Source organism: Tympanuchus pallidicinctus, unplaced genomic scaffold (genome assembly GCF_026119805.1).
Source record: "Tympanuchus pallidicinctus isolate F22 unplaced genomic scaffold, pur_lepc_1.0 scaffold3, whole genome shotgun sequence".
Classification (NCBI taxonomy): Eukaryota; Metazoa; Chordata; class Aves; order Galliformes; family Phasianidae; genus Tympanuchus; species Tympanuchus pallidicinctus.
The window spans coordinates 71,833,123-71,857,151 of record NW_026294747.1 but is presented as its reverse complement, the minus strand read 5'-3'; the positions used below and the strand labels follow the sequence as shown (position 1 = coordinate 71,857,151).

Here is a 24,029-nt window from a genome sequence, read left to right as displayed (position 1 = left end):
GTAACTTTGTAGAACTATGTAGGTGTCTGGTTTATGTAATAAATGTTATGGTACTACAAAATGGTTCAATTCTATGCGTATGCAAAAGGTATCAAATCTAATTCACCTTAAATTAAATTTCATTATTTAAAAAAAAAAAAAAGGAAAAAAAAGAATAATGAATAATATTTAGGCTCTCAATTTGCCAATGATCTTCACACAGACAGCTATTAAAAAAAAAAAAAAAAAAAAAAAAAGTCAGAATCAGACAAGTAGATTAACAAGTAGAGCAGCTGATACACTCCATCTGTTAATGTTCCCAGGTTCAGAAGTCCAAAGTAAGCCCCCTGAAAATTGCATGGATACCAAGATCTCAGCACCAACATTTTTCTCTGGAAGTGCTGCTCTTGTATCACTTGGTGAGTGTAAATGCAGCTAAAGAAAAACTATCAAAACACAAAAATGTCTGTGTGATAAATACCTAGAATGCTTTTCTGGAAATTGCTCTATCAATTCATTGATGAATTCATCATTCCTTTTCTTTCAAGCAGTGAGCTACACAGGATTGATTTGTAGTAGATGCATATGCCACTGTAACACTATACAAATATTATATGTTCTGTGATTACATTGGCTATCAAGGCTTCACATCATTCTAACCAGTAGTGCAATATTTTCTGAAATTTCCCTGGTGTTTATATGTATGTGTTTTCTCTTATCTGACATTTATGGCTTTTTTTTCTTTTTTTCCTGCCTGTTTGTATTTGTTTCTTTTCTCTTATATAATTAATTCTTTTGGCAGGAGCTGCCTCTTCTGCTTATGTTGGCACTACATCTAGCAGTGTTAGTCTGGTCCAAAATTAGGAACAATAAAGCCTACAATAATACAAACACTGTATGAAATATGCCAATGTATGGCCTACTGCCTTACTGGAAAGCTAACAGTCCACATTCCCCACTCTGTCTGTGCCGTTTGCAAACGTTACCCACATTACTGTCTGCTACAAATCCCATTGTAACAGCAGGACCAACTAAATGACTTGATCTATGTTGTTAATGCATACAGCACTATTGCTTTTATGTACCTCTTGTAAATGATTTTTCTAATGTCCACATCTTCCAGTTCAACTTAGGCCTGTCCCACAGAGTATAAACAAAGTATGCTACGGATTAATAACAAAATACCACACTGTATATCCATGTAGTGTAACACAGTAACAAACACTTCTTTAAATTAAAGCTCCTTCCAGATCACTTTAATATTTTCATCAATTAGAGGATGGTTTTTAGTATACTTTTATGTCTAATAAGCCTGAAACTATAAGAAATTTGCATTTTGGCCGATTGTAAATCACAATACAACTTATCCTTGTGAAAGTGAGTGGATGGAGTAAATTCCTAGTCTGTTCTACCTTGCTTGAACACTGTCATTAATTACAGCAAGTATTCATGTGTGAGCGACTTACTCCTACACTGTGATTTCCTTACAAACTGCTGACAAAGGCCGGTGTTCCTCAGCAGAAAGAAATCAGTAAGGGACACCCTTTATTCATAAAGGTCTGGATCATCCTGGCTTCTACATTTGTCGGTCACCCCACTCATTCTTTGTTCTTGCTTCATACCTAATTAGACTGTGAGAAATACTTCCTACAATCTTTATAGTATTTGTTCTTTCTTATATTGCTGAGTTGCATTTTTATTTATTACAATGTGTATTTGAAATATTATTAATAGCATCACTGCCTCATGTTGTAGTAAGAAGGTAATTCATTCCTTCCTGCGTTTGTTCCAGGATGTCTGGAAACTCAGGTATGCATTGCTGCCTTTGTGTTCAAAGCAAACAAGGGGAAAAGCCAAGATGCTGACTTACAATTAAGCAGCAGGAAACTTTATTCTCCGTGATAGGACTAGATACACGGAAGCAGGAATGAACCTTTATTTCATTACAGGTGTTTTTACACAGGACTTCTATTGCAGCTTTGTCTTTCACATGGTGACATAAAATATGAGCATGAATTGAAAGTACTTTTGGGGGTTACTAAAAACACAGCATTAAAATACTTTTCTCGCAGCTTTCATTTTTAAGGCTACAAAGAATTCTAAGTGTGTGATTTTATCTGCTTAAAATACTTTGTTTCTCGAAAACAAATGGGAGCTCACTGCAGTGTGTCCATTAGATGGCAGCACTGAATCTATAAAAAAGAAAATATTTTGAGTTTTAATTTGCACATCTATAATTTTTTTTTCTTTTTCTTTTTTTTTTTTTTTTTTTTTTTTTTGTACATGAAATAGAAAAACAGATGGGAATTGAACTTCCTCAAACAAAATTTATTCGTTTACCACTAATGAGTTAGTTCAACTTCCACATTTGTTCTTTCCTTTCGCAGGACCTGAGAGTGCTTGAAATAAGAAAAACACAAATGTGATATTTTCCTTCACTACTAAAAATGGGCACCAACGTATTTTTATGCAAATGCATTAGATGTCCATATGTGCAACCTTCAGTAATTTTCTTTTTAATATTTTTTTGCCACAAAATAATCAGCAGTAAAATTCTGGAACACATTATTGACAAGCAAAACAGCATAAGTAGACCTTACGTGTATCTAAAGTTCTTTGAATTACAAAATTTACCAATAGCTCTGAATTAAATAGTTGCATTTAGTGGACTTTATATTTTTAATGTGCTTCATATAATGAAAAAACAGCCACATGATGGCAGTGCACACAATGGAAGGAAATTCAGACAAGTTAGAACAAACTGTATTACCTCCATGTATCCATGATTAAGAAATACGTTTGTTTATAAGTTTGTTTACGCAACCAGTAGTGAACCAAACAAGCTGGCCAATGCAATTTTATACTCCTCTCCTTCCTCTTTAATTCAGAAACTGTTCAACTGCCTTCACATAGCAATTCATCCCTCTTCTTTTTTCTTTTTCTTTTTTTTCTTCTTCTTCTTTTTTTTTTTTTAGCAGTATGGCTACTTTTTACAAATATATAGCATACTAAAATCATATGCAAGCAATTATATTAATAATCACAAGGAGATACTTGCGAACACAGTGATGTAGTAAATAAGTGTTGCTTGACAGATGAGTTGAAGAAATCTGCTTATTTTTGTTTGCAAGGCGCAGCATTTTGAGAAAATTGTCATTTATATGGAGTGGTTCTACTACGATACCAAAAATTTAAAACATAGCACATTGCTATTTCACATTTCTGTGTGTGATGTATGTAGACAGATAGAGGGGCATAAAAAACATTCCCTCAAACTCAGTGAGTGCACAATCCTTAGTGATGGTGAGTTCTAGAGAATATTACTTAGCTTTGAGGCGAAGATTTATTTAGAGAACGCTTCTGGGGGGGAGGGGATGGGGGAAAGGGAAGAAAAAGCAGGTAATATTGGTCTTTACTGACATACAATGAGTAAGAAATATCGTGTCATTTCTGAGACATCATTTTCATCATTTTCTATATAAAAATAGAGATCATTCTAATGATTCAAGTCCACTGATAGTTTTCTCAGTTGTTTTTCTTTTTGAGAAATTATTTAAAAACCTATTCCTCAGTTCATTAAAACACATTTTCACATTTTAACAGAGACTGAAGCCTCCTGTTATGTTAAAAACAAACAAACGAACAAAAAAACCCAGTGAAACAGGATGCCAAAGAAAGGTCATAATTGAGCCACCTGGCAAGGTAGTGTTATCGAGGAGACATCACAGTTGAGCCATCATTTATTAAAAAAGACAAGATGAGGTTTTTCCTCCAGGAAAAATATAGTGCTTTAGCTATGTTTGTGTACTATTAGGAGCTGAAGTGCTGAACAGCTCTTGACATGTAAAAATACAACAGCTCTGTCACATACACCACACAGCTGATAGCTTGATAATCTCCTGTTCTATGACTAAAATTCTATGTAATTATTTTTCATTTGTATCTCTTCCTACTCTTTTCTTACCCAGACACCTCTACCATGGCTGACAATCTCCCTTTGTTCACTCGCTTTTGCTTTTTTTACTTTTCGTTCTTTTTTCTTGAACTTCACAGCCATATCTGATCATCTACCAGCAATAAAAAACATACTGCTCCCCCCACCAAAAACAACTTAGAGGTGTTAAAAGATCTGCTCTACAGGTAGACTGTTAATTTTCATAGTGTTTTACACTTTGACTATGGTCTTTTGAAGGAACATGAGATCTTTATGTGTTTCTATTTCATTTCATTATCTGAATGGCTGATATTCACCTAGTGATCACCTGTATTTGAGGTGGATTCTCAGTGTCTTTATTAATGTCACCTGTATTATTACATTGGCTTACTTTGCTTTACAGCATAAATCTTCTGCAAAGCATGATTGTGAAACAGTAAGCAGTTGGTGGTATGCATATTTCTGTGGTACAGAACATTCATATTGAGCTATTTGAGCCTTTTTAATCCTTTCAGGAAGTTTTATGCTAGTAAAATCTGTTTTCTATGTAGTTTTCTTATGCAATCTAGTCAGAAGACTTTCAATAGTACAGTTTGCTGTATTCAAGTTTTAAATAGTGTTGTTTGCAAGAATACTTGAATTTATATTCAGGTTATGATTTACAAAACCACTTTCCACCAGAGAGGTGCGAATTACGTCCATGCTGTAAGTGAGGAAATTATTATATAGAGCAAGTACATTATTCTGCAGTAGAAATGTATTTTTCTTTTAAATATATCATGTAATAGATCTCAATTGCCGTTGAGACCTTGTGCTGCAGAATTACCATCATTTATGTGTCTTAACATTGCTAGGCCATCCTCTAAACATCCAATCCACCTATTAACAACCGGAATTTTATTTTTCCAGTATAATCATTTCTTTCACGAAACAAGCAAGCAATAAATGAGTACATCACAATTCACAGAATATCCAGCTGTTTGCCCAACTGTTAGCACTTAAAAAGTCCCCTGTATTTTTCTTCTACCTGGCACCAATGTGCGTGGAGATAACAGTGATGGAGTCTGGACAGAGGAACTATAGATGAGAAAAACAGACACTGATTTTTATCAATCCCTTTTCTCCTGAAGTTTTGAAATGTGTTTCAGACTGTACATCTATGCTTAGGAGAGTAAAATACTATAGCATTATTGTAAGTTATTATATAAAATGAAATCGTTACAAACCCAAGAAAATCAAAGTAATGGTACTTCTAAATATATATTCCTTGGAAGTAAATTATAAAAAAAAAAGAAAAAAAAAGGTGAAATAAATTATTAACTCTATATTTTGTCATTACAGTATATTAGGTTTTATACTCTACATTATAACTCTTGCCTAACAAGCTGTTTTGTACAGGCCATCCTGTTGCGTCCTGAGGATATTGGTTACTTCTGGCTTACATGCTTGCAAAATAAGTTGTGAAAGCAATGGCTGTGTGATGTGACTGCACTTCCCTGTGACCACAATGGGGGTTCTGCGCTTGCTCTTCTATTCCTTCAGAGGCAAAGAGTACAGGTAGAGATCTTCAACAGCTTGAATAGTCCATTTAGGGATCCATGATGCAATTCAGATTTGGCAATTTGTGGAACCATAGAATGGTTTCGGTTGGAAGAGACCTTAAAGATCATCTAGTTCCACCATTTACCATGTGCAGGGACACCGACAGCTAGATCAGGCTGCCCAGGATCCCATCTAAACTGGCCTTAAACATTTCCAGGGATAGGGCATCCACAGCTTCTCTGGCCACCTGTTCCACAGCCTCACCACCTTCATCGTGAAGCACTTCTTTTTCATATCTAGTCCCTGTCTCCCCTCTTTCACTTCAAAGTCAATTCTCCTTGTCCTACCATGGGACTCCATGATAACTCCTTGATAAAGAGTCCCTCCCTAATCTCTTCAAGGTTTATGTATGAATGAGGTTTATGTGAACTAATTTGTTACCTATGACAATTATTATAAGCATGCAATCTTTAAGGAGACAAAGATGTAGACAACAAGCATCAGATTGCACAAGCATAGTTAGACAATCCTAATGGTGAGCTTCATTAAGTGTTATAGGGAAATAAATTTGTTGGGAATGATTTCTGGTGTAATAAACTACCTGTGACTTATTATCTTCTTAATAAAAGTAACATGTAGGGCATTTCAGAGATGAACTCAATAAAAGTTTTGTTTTGTTTTGTTTTAACCTAAAAGCTAAATTGCACCAGTCCTTAATTTTTAGGATATGTAGGTGTGGAATGTGCTGAGAGGAAATGAATGTAATTCACCAAATTGGTATAAGATGAAAAAATTCACAGAAAAAAAAACAGAACAAAACAAAACCAAACCATCAGTCAAGAGGGCAATATTGGGAACATTATTTACAAAGCAAAATTATTAAATAAAATTATTATTTAAATTAGAATGCCAGTCTATTTTTGTCAGCCTCATCTATGTAACTTTCAAATGTCTAGGATGTAGTTAAAAAGAAATCTAGGAATGATGTAAGCAGCATCACCCTTTTTCTGTCTTTACTTATGTCATGACACTCTCTGTAATGTTTTACAAGAAAACTACGTTTCATAATATTATAATTGAAATGCACCAAGTTCTTTTACACTCGTTAAAAAACCTATTTGGATGATAAGTGTGAAGGTCTGATATGTGAAATCAGTTGATTTCAAAAATACGTAGATGGTGCTCAGGCTGACGTCAAAAACTGGTGATGTGTTTACATTCTTTGCGAAGTACGTCACGATTCTTTCATTGTCAGCCAGCTGAAGTCACTCCAATTCCTTGCTCATACATTAACCCCTCAGTCAAGGTAGTTCTCTGTGCGACGGTGCAGAGGACAAACCCAAGAATCCATCCAGGCCAAAAGCATTTCTTTGTTCTTGATATAGCATTTCCAAGATTACTTCCCACACACGGTTCTAGGTTGCCTCAGCATGGCTGAGATGGTGGGAATGCGATGCCAGAAGCAACTGGGGCTGCTTAGGCTGGCACTGAGTTACACTACTTAAAAAGAAAAAGAAAAAAAAGAAGAAAGACAGTGACCTTTATTGAATTGCTGATATTTCCTTGAATTTGCAAGGCAGCATCAGGTCAGACATCTTCAAGAGGAAAGATGACCCAGGTAGTCAGTCTGATGGTGGTGAAATGCCTGGATTTCAAATTTATGTTCAGAACCATCTTGTTTGAATTATGGTAATAATCGCAGATGTCCTGTGTTCTCTTTGTATGTACTTCTTTTGTTCTTAGTATTTGAAATTAAATTGGTTCACGTTAGGGATTGATCCCAGTTAAAGCCATTTTAGAATTATTTTAGTCACAATGATTTTTGTAGCAAAGCCTGTTCTGGCCAGTTAATAAATGCACTACTTCAACACAGTAAGAATGCAATGCTTCCTGACTGTTGCCTTCCTCCTCCAGCCCCCTCACTGCCAGGCAGACCAACCCTTAGCTACTGGCCTCAGTAAGCCATGTCAAGTATTTCAGAGCTGAAGCTGGTTAATCACCTTTATATCTCAAAGACTAAATCCCTTTGGCAGCTCACTCAGTCCTCTGACCAGATGTTTCTCAGACTGGAGCTTGATTTTGCAATTTCTTATTTAGAAAATATAAACTACAAAGAAAAAAAAAGCTATGAATAGTAATAAATTATTAATCATTTCAAAGCTGCTAATGACTCACTTGAAAACTAATAGAAAATGCCTCTCTCCAAATTCACAAGGGTTCCTTAGAAATTCATTGTATGCAACTCATTGCACTGGTTTATTTAACATCTTCTCAAGAAATTTCTTGTTCAACAGCTACTTTTGGCTTTTTGCTAACACTGGGAAAAGACAGAATTTCTTCCAAAGGCATCAGCACAATTATTCACAGTAACTTTACTCATCTGCTCATTTGATTACGTTATTATCCTCTGAGATGGATTCTAATTCACCAGGGGCTTCCGCATCTTCTTAGGAATGTCCATAAGTCACGCCTTACGGGTTAGCCACAATAGCAGAAGGCTATTAACCATGGGAAGAACAACTATTTAAAACCCCAAGAAGACGTAAAAATATATGCAACAATGAGAAGGAAGGAAACAGAACTCAAAACAGGAAGGGGCTGTTGTTCAGTATCTCAGCAAAGGAAACGGAGAATGTAAACTGACAGCTCTCATCAGCACCAGGGACACAGAAAAGAATTCTTTGCACTGCATTGTGACTTTGATTGCTGCACTAAATAGCTTCCATGAGGCAAATTAACAGACTTCAGTGGTCAAAGGCAATAGCCTCCGCAGATAAACGTAATTCACTTTTCACAAAGTCAGAGATAAGAGTTATTTTTTTTCCAACACAGGAAATCAATATTTAGTTTCTTTTCACTCTCTGAACAAGGCCAAATATTTAATCTAGACGGACACAGCACTGGCCCTGACAGACACGACCTCCAATTCTCCAGCTGCAATGACTCCCGGTGGATGTAACCCGGGCTTTGCTTTTCTGCTTGGAGTGCTGGTGCATAGTTACTCACAGGAAAAAAAAAAATAATAAAAATAAAAATCCATGGGTAAATATGTAACTTCAGAATACAGAGTGATTGAAGTACGGACATCGAATATGTCAGTGAAGCCACTCTGTAGCCCGATTTTTGTAGCCCGGTTTGACGCCGGACAGCGGCAAGCGTAACAGCAGGATCGCGTCCGGTCCCCGCTTCTCTCGACTCCGGCACCGCCGAGGGAACGGCAGCGGTGGGTGACAGCGCCACGTCCCGCGAGCAGGCCGCTATGGCGGCCACCGGCGCACCGCGACCAGCCGTCCTTATCGCCGGAGCGCGGCCGGCACCACACCCGCCTATCGCGCGTCGCGCAGCCTCCGCCCAGCGGAACGGCGGCGCCCCGAGCACGGCGCGGGGCCCCTCCCGCAGGAGAAGCTCGTCCCACCCCGCGGCCAATCAGGGGCGCTGCCGGAGGGCGCGCGGCGGCGGTTGGCGATCGTTGGGAGCCCCGCGGCCACTCGGCGCCTCCGCCCGTGCTCGAGCTCCGCCTCTATTCGCGGCCCCTGGGGCTGGGAGTCGCCGCAGACGCCATTTCCTCAGCGCCCCCGCGGCGGCGCGGCTGCATCAGCGCTGACGTGAGAGCGACGCGCGGCTCCGCCCGGCCCGATCCCCCCCACCCCCTGTGACGGGGGCAGCACGTACAGGGCGGCGGGTGAGTGCGGGAGGGGGCGGGGACACGTGTGCGCGCAGCCCGACCCCCTGCGGGCCGGCGGCGGGGCAGCGCGCGGCGCGGCGCGCAGGGCGGCGACGGCGCGCGAGGGCCGGAGCGGGGAAAGGGGGGCTCCGTGCCGGCGGGGGCGCGCACGAGGGGGCGGTGGCGGCGCGTCCCCGCCAGCCGCCGGGAGCGCGCTCCGCGCGGAGAGGGCCGCGCCTGCCTCGCCGCTCCGCGCTGCAGTTCCGCCGGGCGGCCCCGGGGAAATTCCGCGCTGCCGCTGGACTCTCGCACCCCGGACCCGTACTGGCGGTTGGGGATCCCGCTCCGTGCTCGCCCATAGCGCTGGGACGGGCAGCCGGGGCTGCGTGTCCTGTAGCGCTTGAGCGATTCCACTGATGCTGGCTCGTAAATGATCTGCTGCTTCTGCGGTGCCGTGCCGGGATGCTGAGGTGACAGGGAACGTGCTTATGCTTGCAGCCATAGGAGAGTCGCAGAACGGTTCGGGTTGTAAAAGACCACAAAAATCATGTCGTCCAGCTGTCAGTCCGGCCCCGCCACGCCCAGCAGCCATGTCCTGCAGCGCCACATCTCCGTGTTTACTGAACGCCTGCAGGGCTGCTGACTGCACCAGCTCCGTGGGCAGCCTGTGCCACTCAGTACTTCACCACTCTTTCAGAGAGGAACTTTTTCCTAATAGCCAACGTGAATCTTCTCTGGTGCAGCTTGTGGCCGTTCCCTTTCATCCTATTGCTCTATCTGACTGTCGCTTCAGTCAAGAAGCGACAATCTTGAGAGCAATCAAGTCTCCCCTGAGCCTCCTCTTCTGCAGACCATACAGCCCCCGTTCCCTCAGCTGCTGTTCACAAGGCATGTGCTCCAGATCCCGCGTAGATTCGATGCCCCTCTTTGGCAGCACTTCGGAGCCTCGGTGTCTTTCTTGTAGTAAGGAGGTTGGGGCTCTGCATTATTTGAGTGTTGTGTTAAGAGCCTGGGAGGAAAAGGACAGGGAAGAAAAAAAGAAAAACCCATTGGTAATTAGAAGAAACTAAGTATTGCAGTGACATCAAAAATTAAACAGGAACTTGCAATTGGGATCCAGTCTGCTGTGCTGTTGCTCACTGCACTCAACTTAGTGCACTCAGTGCCAGCTGCAGTCCCTGCAAATCACAGCAGCAAACTGGGTTCCAGGCTTCAATACTTAAAAACAGTGCTGTTGTGATATGAGAGCACTGTGTTCCTGCATTTGCTGTGGGGTCACCACTAAATACAAAACAGGTGTGTGTAAATTCACATCCTCACTTTCCAGTCACTTCCCTGGGATTAAAGATCCTCAAAGAGATACTTGAAGCAAAGTCAAAATGCATTTTCTAGGCTCGTATCATTTCCTTTGTAAGCAATCTCTGATGTATGAAGTACTGTTGAAATAAAGAAGTTATTTTTCAAGTGTCTCTGGGTATTTAATTATAAAGTCATACATGCAAAGCTCTACTAGAATTGGCTCACACAATGGAATTTCACCTTCAGACACTAAATACTCATTAATATTCACTGACGTCAAACTAAGGACAGTGTTGGTGTGAAGTAAAATGATTTTTTTGTGATCTTTATTACAGAAGAATATGTCTTGATAAGATGTTCTCCTTGTCCTTTTATCTGTGGACAAAAAGTGCTAAAAGGTTCACACCTCTTGAGGTAAATGACTTCTCTACCTTTTCCTTTAACTAAAGTGTCAGTATTGTCCTGCGGGTGGTGCTGCTTTTAGCTGCTGGAGGAGCTTTTGGTATGTTAAGTCTGCATCTTAATCAGTGTTTACCTGCCCCTAGCTGCTGCACATGGGTCACATTTACATTGGTGACTGTAGTAAATATGTACTAATCCGCATTAGAGTGTTACCCAGTGTTACTACTTAGTAACACAGTTGTGTTTTTTTTTTTTTTTTAGGAGTATGTGTGTGTATGGCTGGGTACGATTGCTGGAATATTGTTTATTAATTTTTAAAGAATCCAGCCTTTTATTTAAATTTATTCTTCTGTGGTGGTAAACAACCAAGGTAGAGTGTGTAAGAAATCAGTGTATTAATACTGACTATAGAATTAAAGCTTGTATGTAGTGCATAGCAATAAGACAAGTAGCAATGGCCTAAAACTTGAACTTAGGAAGATGGATACCAACATGCGGAAGAACTTCTTTATGGTAAGGATGACAGAGCAGTGGAACCCATAGAGGCTGTGGAGTCTTCTTCTATGGAGATTTTCTAGGCCCATCAGGACAGCTACCTGTGTGACCTATTGTAGGGCACCTGCCTCAGCAGGGGGTTGGACTCAGTGATCTCTTAAGGTCCCTTCCAACATCTGCCATTCGCTGTGATTCTGTAATATAGTTAATCATACAGTGAAGAAAAATACGTTATTAAAGTAAGGGCAAGGACCATATCCTTAAAAGCCAATTGTTTGCTTAGTTTTACCTTAAAAGAGGAAGAAGGTTAGAATATTATACATAAGATAGACTTTACTAATTAATTTAAACATGTGATGTCAAACAGTTCTGATACGCCCACACAAAGTGCTTGACAGAAGGTGTCTTTTCTTTTACTCTGAAACTTCCAGAGAATTCTAACAGATTTATTCTTTTTTGGTGCAAAGGGATTGAGTGTGACAGATGCATGAAATTGTAGTTTCTGAATTAAATTTGTGCTTTTTTACAGCAGTCAGTATTACTGTTGGTTTAGTAAAACATAATGATGATCCTCTCCCACTTCAATGTGTTCATGGTTAAATGATGTACAAGATGGTACAGGAAATAAAAAACCTATGCAGCTCAAATTACAGAAATCTGGGAGCTTGTGAGAGTGCACTGACAGTGATACTGGATTGGACTGTGAAATTCAGAAGTTCCTCTGCATGGTGTTGGGTTGCATGCAGACCCACAGGGGGTGATGTGGCTGTGCAGCTTTTTGCCCTGGGGGCTGCAGTGCCTGCAGGTGACCTTTGCCTGCGGGTCTGGTAATCCTCTCTGGTTGTATTTGCTGAAGGTTCTTAACTTCATAACATGTATAAATGATGTATTAACAGGCTACAATATGCCTTCCATTATCTTTCTCTTAGAAGTTTTATACCAAGCTAAATCCTTTAAAATTAATGAAGTTTGTTGTTATTTTGATGTTATAGGCTGAAGTTAGACCATTATATGGACCACATATGGTGAATTTCTGCAGCATTTTTTCTCAAGTCCCTATTTTCAAATATATTAGAATCACCAGGTTTTCAAAAAGTGGATTTTAGCTTGTGCAGAAGATCATTTTGCTATGATCCTGAACTTAATGGCTTTAAAATAACAACAAACCTTACATTAAAGCCACACACAGTTTTTCAGATTTTGCTCCACTTTGCTGAAGATTTAAAGTAAGCAATTGTCTTCATTAGGAATCAGAATAAATATGCACATTTGAAGATGGAAAATATATTTCAGTTCTTGAATTTTTCTTGTATGTCATGTTTTAATTATGTTTGCCATTTCACTGACATAGGTGAACAATGACAAGCATAATTTAATGTATATAATCTTACAAAATGCAGTCGGTTCCCTGTGCTATACTTTGTGAAATAGTAGGAATGACTTCCTGCTGGCTGTGTGGTGCTGTTTCCATGCTACTAGCCACCAGTTACTGAACTGCAGCAGCTGGAAGAGCTTTGGGAGGGAGATGCTGATAGTCGAAGTAGAAAAATAAAACATTTTTGATAATCCTCTACTGATTGCAGTACCTTAAGTTAACACTAAAAGTAAAACGTGGGTTTCACAAAATGAAGGCAGGCTCTTGACAGGTAAAATTCTATGAAGTGTTTTCAGTGAGATGAAAGTACTTGTTTTTTTTTTGTTTTGTGTGTGTGTTTTCTTGTTTTTCTGTTCCCCCAGCAGTAGGTTATATGTGGCAGATGGTTTTGGAACACAAAATACTTCGTGGCCCATATAAAGTGAATTAATTCTGACTGTATTCCTGCCTATAGGAAGAGATTGCAACGAATGTGGTGCCAGCCCTCATGCGTTTTTTAATCTTCCCTGGTGTGTGAGCTGTTCTAAAGCTTATGGAGGCATTCTTAGATGAGCTGGATGGAGTGTGCTTCAGTCTGTGTGAATGTTCCCGGTCTACTAAGGAGGAATGCTTCTGCTTTTTCTTTGTTGTATTGAATGCATATCTGAAAATGGAATGATGTAATAAGATAAACATCTTTTTATTGAAAATTACGGTAGAAAACTTGGTGAAAATATTCTTCTACAAGTTGCTTAATTTGATGAATTTTAGTAGGCCTCTAATTAGATGATATTAGGTTGCATAGAATTAATCAGTGATAACTAAGAAGACAGGAATGTTGAAAGATGAAATGTACTAATAATTTTACCTGAATTGATACTAGCCTAGAGTATGTAATTTCTGTAGACTGAAGTACCCCAAGAAGTGTAAGTGCTGAAATTGAGGCTCTGTTGGCAAAGCAGCCTGTTTAAATTTCGACAGCAGAGTATTCTGAGAGGGCTGCAAGTTAGAAATGTGCTTCTCTATTATTTAGCTGTATTCCTTTCTGACCTGTGTGATCATAGGTTACTGTGCAGGTAAAAGCAATGCTTTCATGTCATAAAAGGAGTTGAGTTTGTTTAGTTTGATATTATGCCATTAACTTTTAACTTACGAGACAGTTCAGGAGCCTCAGTGTTGGGCAGTTAACAGAGCCATTTCCTGGTCTATGCCCTGTCTCAGTTTATGGAAGAAACCCCAGTAGCTACCAGTTTGTTGAAACAGTGGAAGTTTGAGTTACGTTGGCTTGCCCAGTGACTGAACCCATCTGATCTGAACTCATGAAGCTAAATTTTCTGCCTCTTAAAACCATAATTTTATTACTTCTTCCTTTCATCATCTTAATTCCTTCGCTGACACAACACGTGGTGGGGAAGACATCCATGGGGCCTGCTGTGTGGTCTGCATGTCTACACCTTGGATCTTGATTCTGTTTGTAACTTGCACTGCTGCCATGGTGATGCTTGTGACATCGCTTGTTCAATGACCCACTGTCAGCACAGAGAGAGGTAGTAAAGAGAGGGAGCCTAAGAGAACCTTGTTTTGAGACACATCTCTTCCATTATGACTCAGTGTGCCAAGAAACACGAAAAAACAATGGAGAGGTATTTGTGCACCTATGTGATAGATATATTTAGAAGCTTTCCCTATTGAGTTTAAACTTGTAACTTAAATTGAGGGTCAGAGAGTTATTCATTCAGCTTTGAAACTTGCACTCCTTTTAAAAGCAGAAGAAGAAGTGGTTGAGGGTCATCTTGAGCCACGATTTACTTATGGATGGTTCAAGCAGAAATCCCAGTCTGGGTTCAGTTTTCCAGGAGCCCTTTAGAAGGCTGTGCCAGCACATGGCCGCAGGTCAGCTTGAGCTTTGTTTGCTGGGAGGTGTGAGGCACAAGGCTCCTACTGCAGGTGGTGCTGGCTGCTGTGGGAGCCTTGCAGCTTTCCAAAGGGCTCATGGCTATATGAATGTTTGAGAGCTCATGGCTATATGAATAAAGATTTTACTACGGTTAAATTGGAAGAAGAAACTTCCATTAGTCCAATAGTTTTGAGAGAGATTATGTATTTTCTGTTAGTTTCTTGCTGCAAGTATAAAATAGTCTGTTGTTGCTCTTTTCTACCTACACGCCTGATATACCCTTCATACAGCGATGTTTGTGTATGCATACAGCTGTATTTATGTACGTATGTACTTAATTTTAGACGGATGACCATGGAAATGGTTGAATCACAGCAGGATGATAACGCAGTGGATTCTATGCCAGATAGAGACGTTGTTCACAATCGCAGTCAGCCAGACAAACATGAGATTTCCTCAGCATCTCAGGTAAGTTGGAATGTGGAAAGCTGGGAAGAGTCAATAAACTGACATCCAGAACTGTTACAGTTTTTTATTGTCTACTGCAAAAAATGCAACTTGAAGTTCTGATGTTCTCTAGGTCTTGGATTAGATAAGAAAAACAGCAAACGTATACCAAAAAACAATGCCTGCTATATTTAACAAAGCTAATATTACATCAGATCTTTTAAAGGCAACTCTTTTAGGAGCCTGTGCTTTTCAAAATGATCATTAGGCATATTTTTCACTTTTCTCAGAAAATTGTGTTTATTTTGCAACTGGATCTAGGGTCCTAAAGAGTTGAGGTGGCCCAAAGATCAAACAGTAGAACTGTGTATCTTGAAGCTGTGTTGTATAATGAAAATGAATAAAAATAGCCATGGTTCTTTCCTAGATTTTTGTATAGAATGTACTTCATCTTGCAAGTGTAATTTTAATTTATGCTTGTTCTGTTTCATCTTCGTGCATCTGATGTCAGTGTCTGGATTTCTAAAATGTACGTGTTCTACATAGTGATTGTACCTGGATTTTTCTTTGGTAGTTAAGAGATAAAGGTGGCACGACAAGTTTAATCATTAAAAAGAAGCACTGAAAGATTCTGCACTTGAGAACGTTCTAAGCAGTGCTAAGCCTTGTAGCTTTGAGATGTCGTGTAGGCCCCTTAGAAGAACCTCCAGAAACCCTTTGTGAAATACAGGAACTGATGTAAAAAGGAAACAATCAAAACCATCTTAGAGAATTTCTTCCACATCAGAATGTAGAAGTTAGTAATACAGTTCCAGCAAAGGGCTTAATTATTTTGTGCCATGTGTATGGTGTGTTAGGTACTAGACTTATGTTATAGGTTTATTTTCAGGAGCATAACTGGCTTTTTGTGGATCTTTAGTTGCCAAGTAGGCTGCAAAATGTTTTTGAATGCTTGTTTATTTTTGTTACCATTGGTATTTGTGGTTTTGTTATCTGCATCATTGGGAATCCTGTCTTTTTTTTTTCTTTTTCTTTCCCTTGAATTAAGCATGAAATCAAAAACTGTATTTGTTGTGCTTTGCTGATTTCACCCCTTCATTTTGCCTTTCTTTGATAGTTCAGGCCAAATTTTGTGTTTTAACAATAGATTTTACATGCAGATCCTTATCTCAGGTGGCATCTCAGTACTGGAGTGCTGCACAGTGATGACTGATGAAGTTCAGTCATTCCAGGCACAGGCCTTTTGTCTTTCAGTTGAAGCTAATAAATCTGGAAGTGCTGCTGAATCTCTGTCAGTTAGCAGCAAAACAGAGCATATGGAGTGTGATTCAGTTTGAAGCCTCAGGAGTGCAGTTTGGAGTTCACACTTGCTTGTTCCTCACTTTGGTTAGAAGGCCTGAAGAGCTGAACTGAGCTTGCAGCTGTGCGAGAATCCAGTTGCCTTTGGAAGCTGTTTGATACAGAAAGCTTCATGCTTTCGGTAAAGAACAGAGAGGTATGAGCTGGAAAATTTCTCAACATCTTTTCATAAAGGCTCCATGGGTTCTGTGTCATATACGTAGGTACTTGTTTAAAAGCAGCTCTACATAAATAAAGTAAGTTAATTTGAAAGAAAACATCCTTGTCGCACAGATGATAGTCAAACTTGCAACAGTTGCGTTGTTATTTAAAGTGAAATCAATGTTCCATTTGCAGTATTTCTAGAAGCTGTATTGCACCGTATGTTGTCCTGTGGTCAGCCAGACAAATATACTAAGTATAAAAAGGAGGAGGAATCTATTTAGATTGTAAATTGTAATAAAGTACTTTCAGTTCTGTTTTGTTTGTTTGTTTTGTTTTGTCTTTTTTTTTTTTTTTTCCCTTTAGTTCTACATCCTTGGTAGATTCTTTGTATCACCTCTTGCATTTGTCATATTCTGTCTATTATTAGAGCTGTGCTTGCTACCTTGATCCAAAATATTGTTGGTTGACCTCACAGTGCTGGCCGTGAACCAGACTCAGGTCAGGATTTACAATGTGAGAACTGCTTTCAGAGGGATTAGAGGGACTTTTCTGATGCACAGAGTGCACAGCCGTTGCAAGCTGGGACTGCTCAGGTTTAGCATTTCAAGGGCACTCTCCTGTGGGTCTCAGCACCTAAGTGGGTTAAATCTTCCTCCCAGGAGACTGAGCACTGTTGAAGCTTACCACACGGTTGCGAATATGGTTTTAAAACCAGCCTGCCAAGTGCAAGTCCAGGGCATTTTTCAAAGTAGATACTAGAGCACTACAAAACTGTAGCTTTGTCACTACTGTGCCCTTCCTCAAGGGTATGCTCTCACCAAATGACTGGGAGCAGTCATTTGACTTCTTTACACCTATGAGTTTCCTAATCGTCATTAGCTTTGCAATTAGCCAAAGCTTTCCTGTCTTCAGCTTTTCCTCACAGAAGCTAGGCAGTGCTTGTGTGATGAGCCCTTTATTTTCCTGCTAGGTGAATTCGCAGTGGGTTTGCTCTGTCTTCTTTTTTTTCCTGAACTACCTCACTTTTGGAGTCCTTGTAGCACTCGGTTTCTGTAGCTGCAACAGAAATGACATGGAGCTGTGTGCATTGTACTTCATACTAGCTATGTTTGAGTTATGAAACATAGGCTGTGATTGTAAACTCTGTAGTAGGAAAAGTTATCTGACCTTGAATGACAAGAGTGTGTGTGTACACAGTTCATGAGTTTGTGTACAGCTGTTCAATGACTGTGCATCTTGAAGTCAGAGGACTGATAAGTAACCTTTCTGAAAGAATGCATACCTCAGTGTGAAGATAATTCATGTTTGGTTTTGGGGGTGCTTTTTGCTTACTATGTTTCTGTGCTTTCTTGGAAGAAGGATTGCTTATTTCCAAACATCCGCAGTATGAACCCGAATTGCTATAACGGAGTGTATAATTGGTATTTGTTGAAGTGATTAAACTACTGTAACACAGCTCAGACCCCAGAGGCTAATATAGCATCTAAAATCTCTTTGCTGTTGCTGAAATGTAACTCTTACAAGGTTTGCTCGGGTGCTTCTTGTGTTAATCTCCCCTCACCCCCTGCATTGCTGAATTGCTTGTGGTTGGTTTTCAGTTGGTGCAAGACATCCCTTGGAGGATGATGTCGTAGGTAGCATTGCTCATCGCTGATGTCAGGAAGCAATGTTGTGTGTTGATTTGTTTTTTTATTTGCCAAGGCTGTTTTGGTCAGCCTCCAAAAGCAAAAGTATTTTGGCCAACACAGAAGTGTTCCATTTAAAGATAATGCTAAATAAAATGTGAATCAAAATTATTTTAACATTTTTAACACTTATAAGAGAGATGAAAAATACGAAGTTAGATTTTCTAAGTCATTGTTCTTGGAAACAAACCTAATACAAAATGATCACAAATTTAATGTGTAGTTTACAGGAACTAAAATAACATGAATGTGCATGTGTTTAACCTCCGGGTAATTGTGAAAACCTAGCAAGCAGCTATCAAATAGAGATGTTTAAAACAGGTATAAAAGAACAAACAAATCACTTTTTTGTTTGATCCAGGTTTAAAGATACCATTCTCTTCCCTCCTCCTGTGCTCTCCACTCCCCATTTAATCTCCTATCTGAATTAATAGGAGCAAAGCAATTTCTCCTGTGATACTGTAAAATGTATTCCAAGAGTATTAGCTGTGTCCTTCCCCCCCCCCCCGAAGCTTTTAAATGAATACAGTGTCTCTTAATTTTGAGTGCTGGTTTACTTTCTGATTATATGTGCCTGACCCATTGTATACTGAACACAGAAACACAGAATACTCTGTTCATGTTGCACTGCTTTGTGTGCGTTGTGCTCTGCATGTTCTTTCTGATACACTATCGAATCGTATCACATTACTGCTGTCTTTGAGATCTGCAAATTGAAAGGTTAAGTGGAATTGCTTAATGTTTTGAGAGATTAGCAAGCTCTGGGACAGTTCCGACTGCTCCATGCTCTTTCCTTGAAGCTCAGGGTTTAGGATGACGACAACCGTGCCAGACAGAAAGTAGATCATACTCTTCAAATCTTCAAGCTATTCAAGACATTCTGGATCTCAAATATGTATTTCTGATCATAATGTTGATATTTGTCTTATAGTGTGGGAGCAAAGCTTGTATATTTTATTTACACGTTGACATTTAATGCCAGCTAAGGAGTGATTGTTGCCATTTGAGAGTTAGAAATGCCTTCAATTGTCTTATTTCCTGAAAACCTGATCAGTTTACTACAACAATTGAATGATTACGCAGTGAATGCTGACAAGATCCTGTCTCTGTTTCCTAGAAACATTGTTTTGTCAAGGTATTTGAGCCAATATCTGGTCTTCTTGATAGTAGCCAACAACTTTCTCTTGTCTCAAGAAAGGAAAGTGTATCAGGCAAGAAGCAACTTAAAAGTCATGGAATTCAAAAAAGGAAAAGAAATCACCTTCAGGGTGAATATGGAAAAATACGAAACTCTTTAAATAGAATGATTCTATCATTATAAATATCTTCTACATATTCAACGTTAATCATGTTTTTCTTCTCACTCTCATCAATTTTTACTTTTGCTACTCACGCTAGGTACATTATGGGGCTGAGAAAGAATGGGGAAAATAGCAGAATCTTAGATATTACTTACGGTTTATTCTCATACATGTAGAAATTAGGGTTTTTTAATGTAGTCCACTTTGAAAAACATTGTTGTATAATTTTAGGAAGTTGTAACTTTCTTCCTTTTCACATTGAGTTTCAGGATATTTCATCACAAAGAACTTGAGAATAATCATAAAGCTTTCCGTTTTGATATCTCTATGTCTATTAATAGATTTAACAGTAGTAGCATAAATTTGAGCTCATTCTTAGTTTGCTCTGTTTCTTTACTACTTAACACATTCAGCTCAGTATTGATGATTGAGAACCGTGGGCTGGGCAATGCTGTGTGTCTGACCAATGGTAAAATGTCATCAGGAAGAGGGCTCAGATGTATTCCTGAACAGAGCAAGGCCACCATTTTCTTCAGCTGGGCTAAGATTCATCTGTTCTTTATTGTTATATCAAAGTACTCTAACTCTGCTTTTCTTGTTACTGTAGAATATGTAAAGAGGATTTTTAAAACTAAAACAACTTGGAATTCCATGTATTGCTTAAATACTTCAGTTTCTTCCAATCCAATAAATTATCGTATCTCTTTGAGACATCTATCTCAAGATCAAAAGTTGAAACTGAATTTTTAGCTCAACAAAGCAAAAAAGGTTCTGGAAACTAAGCATTCTGCTCTGTGTGTTGTCAGTGCAACATACTTCAATAAGTTCTACTATTTTTGAGTGCGTTACTTGAGGTTCTTCCTAACGCTAGGGACAGCAGATTTAGTCTGTGATAGGTTAGGGTTGGTTTTTTATTGAAAACGTGAAGTCTCTGGAGGAAAAGAAGAAAGTAATTAAAAAGGTTTTCAGTTCAGTAGAGGGCAGTTTAAGTTTCTGACATCATTTGGAAAGGTACTGTTTTTTTCCTGCTAAAACCAGTGTATTTCTGTGTGTGATAAGTACACATGCTTGAGCTGTTTTAGATACGACATCAGAACCAATTTGTTTTAGTATTACTCCTAAGAGCCCTTAATGAAGTCTTCAGACACGTGACTTACACACCACGACTGTAACTTTTGCTGGTTTCTGTACCTGCATCAAGTGCTGGAAAAGGATCTCCAGCAGTACCTATCTCTACAGCAGTTGTCTCCTGGTCAAACAGTTCATGGCCAGGGTGTCGTTCAAGCCACGCAGCCCTCAGTCATTCAGTCACCACGAATGCAAGCTGTTCAGGTCAGCTCTGCTCTTCTTTTTTTCATGAATGTTTGGTCCCTCACTATTTGTGCCCCGTGTCAGTTCATTCCTACCAGTGCTGGGAGGTTTACTCACACAGTGTAGGACGGGGGGTGGGGAGCAGCGTGATGGCAAACGGCCAAGTGGTAGCAGCACAGCAGGCATTGTGTAGCGATTCCTTCGTGCTTCCTGTTTATCTGTTAAGAAACTGCGTGTTGGAACCTGAACTTGGGCAACGGCACATTTGTGTAATAGCATGACCTGCTTTTGTGCATTTCGCAGTTTTTCTGCTTTGTTTGATTCTATGAACATCATGTTCTAATGAAAATGAGCGAGTATCTTTTATACTTTCTGAGAGCATCTGGATATAATGGAAGTAAACAGTTTTAAATGATTGCTTGTTGCTTTGTAGGCTCTGTTGGATTGTGTGGTGTTGCTTTTTGTGGGCGCATAGTTGTAAAGAGCAAAAATAAGGGCAGCTTCAAAAGAAGCACTTATTTGGCAAAAAGTTGTGTTTTAACGTGCTGAAAACAGACTGCTGCAAAATGATGAATTATTTCCAGAGCTTTTAAATAGTGAAAAAGACTTGAGAGAATATAATTTTGCACTAGTTTGAAAATGTTTAGACAGGCCTCCAGTTCATGCTTTTCTTGTAGTTAGGAATACTTTTGATCCAGTTTTCTTAAAAACTGAGCATGAAATGTAAGTTGAATTGCTTCTTGTGAGTAAACTTGAGATCATGTCTGCAAAGAGAGACCAATTAAATTACACCTGGACTGTTCTACTGGAAGTCATTGCAACACGTTGAAGAAAAGGTGTTATGCATTGTCAGTCTTCTAATGTTTGCAGCTTCTAATGTTTGAAACTTAAGAGTAGCTTTTAAGTATAGTAGATAAAAGTCATATGTAAGTGTTTTTCTCTTAGCAACTAGAAAACAAGAATGAAACCTTTTTGAGGTTTCTTAATTGTTAAAAATCTTAATTGTAGGGGCACATGATGGGATACGGTAAGGTTTAGAAATTCTAGTTCACTACTGACAGGGCTCAGTAGATAGCAAAGGACTTGTGTTTGGTCAAGCTTGAAGTCAAATTGAAGTTTTCAAAAGGATTTTTTTTTTTTCCTCTAAATTTGTTTCTAACTGTAATTTGCCAGAGTGAAATAATATGCTTCAGCAAATAAGTACCCTTTAGTCTTTCCCAGTTTCTGTCATTGCATTTCTTAAAGTCAGTATAGTTGGGACACTCACACAAAAATAGACTACTTTCTTCAGAGCTCAGGAGGAGGAATTTCTCCAGCATCTCTTGCCAACTGCTGTTGCGTCTTCTTAGGGGAATGGGAATCAACTGTTTGTTCCATTGTGTCAACTTGACCTTGCCTTTCCCAAAGGAGTAGAGATGGGAAAGTTGTGTCCTGATTGATATTGATTAGATCCAGATTTTGGCTTTGCTTTCATTTGAGCATGCTAATAATGAATAATGTGACCCTACCAAAAGGGAGGGGGCAGGAAAAAGAGCCTTGTGAAGGACTTCATTACAAAGGTTGGTAGGCCCTCCTGTGATCTTCTTAAGTACTTTATCCTGCCACCTGGCACTTTCTCCAGATTGTCTGGCTTTAATTTATGTCTTGTCTATGCCAGAAAGCAGGAGACTTGGAAAATGGTAACAATTGAATTAAAAACCAGACAAATAGAAACTGAAGGCTGATGTTAAAGCCTGTATGACCTCTCTCTCAGACACCTGCAGCTTAAAGCTGCTACAGTTTTTTCTTGTTAACCCATTGCTTTTTGGATGAAAAAATACTTGTATTGTGTTCCTTGTTCTACTGCTGTTCTTTTAATTGTAAGAAGGTTTGCAATTCAGATTTGACTTTCCTTTTTGCTTCTTCTCCCCTTCAGTGTATCAGGTTTGGCAGTTTGGGCATGACCTCAAAGTTATTTTTGCTCAAACGCAGAGCAGTGTGTTAAAGTTGGAAAAGTCTGTTTAATGGCTGGGAAAAAATGGCAGAGGTTTCCATTTGGAAGCCTTATAAACATGGTTGCTTGCTATTAGAACAAACATACATTACATTTGTCTAATTTCTTCTAAAAAATTAGAACTTCTGAATTTTACTGCAGAAAATCTCTTCCTCTACATAAAAATGCTTCCTTTCTCTTGTGATTTTCTTACCCTTTTACCAAAGTACTACTGTTTCTGACTTCTTAGTCTGCCTTCACAATGACGGGGTGTTTATGAATGGAATGAGAAGGTTAGAAGCCTCTAACGTCTTGTTTTCCTGCTGTTTGTCCTGGGATAAGTTCTTTTTTCCTTCCTCTGTGGACTAAAAATTCTTTTTGAACTATACTGCCCAAGCTCTTGGCTGGGCTGTGGAATGATGCCTTAGTTGTCAAGGTTTATGACAGAGCCTTGAGGACTGATCCACCAGCAGGTCACTGTAGGGCTCTTCTCTTGGGTTGTGTTTTGTTTTCGGACTGCTCGGGCCTGGCATCTGTGTTACTTTTTGGGTAATGATAATAAAATTCTGAGAAAATGAGACTGTGTGAACTTGTCAAGAGTTTGTACAACTTGCATGGTATTGCTGAACAGCGTATTTGTTTGTATGGATGTGTTGATATGTGTAATTTAATAAATGTATATTTAAATAAACTACTTTTTTAAATAGTTTTGGTGTGATTGTGAAGAGGCTTCTGTACTGTATACTATTATTTAAGGTGCACTAATGCAGTATTCTGTATTTAAAATGTTAAATTTCAACTAATTCTGTAATATTATTAAGTTTAAAGAAATCGTCTATGTTTAAGACTGTTGCTGATGTCATTCAAAATGTGGATTCCACATGTGATGTGGATTATTAGGTTTTTTTTTCTAAATGGAAGATGTCACCTAAGTGCTTGTGTTGCTAATCATAGTTGGTGATGTATTGTAAAAAGAGACATTACAAATCCTGTCATTTATAATTTTAAAAAAGTTAGATAAACTTCCTGTATGCAACCACGAAAGCTTTTTTTTTTTTTTTTTTTTACTTTTTTTTTTTTAAATGAAGTTATGAATATTAGGAACTTTGCTATTACAGGAAGCATCGGTTGCAGATGACTCTGCAGAATCGGAAGGGATAACTGATACTCAGAAACGTAGGGAAATACTTTCAAGAAGGCCTTCATACCGGTAAGGACTTTTGATTTTGATTTTGCTGGTTTTT

The 24,029-nt window shown here is 39.1% G+C and overlaps 1 protein-coding gene across 8 annotated transcripts in view; it reads left to right on the top strand.

The window, feature by feature from the left end:
- Positions 1–9,005: 9,005 nt before the first annotated feature.
- The window catches only part of CREM (cAMP responsive element modulator), a 30,973-nt gene continuing 15,949 nt past the window's right edge, over positions 9,006–24,029 (top strand). The window contains exons 1-4 of one of the 8 annotated variants that reach the window (XM_052692930.1): positions 9,007–9,137; positions 10,754–10,832; positions 14,911–15,034; positions 23,904–23,995. In XM_052692930.1, coding sequence (XP_052548890.1) covers positions 14,915–15,034; positions 23,904–23,995 — 212 coding nt within the window. In that variant the 5' untranslated portion in view covers positions 9,007–9,137; positions 10,754–10,832; positions 14,911–14,914. Of the gene's footprint in view, positions 9,138–10,753; positions 10,833–14,910; positions 15,039–23,903; positions 23,996–24,029 lie in introns of those variants that run through there. The other 7 variants (XM_052692926.1, XM_052692925.1, XM_052692929.1 and 4 more) reach the window with 7 other exon arrangements.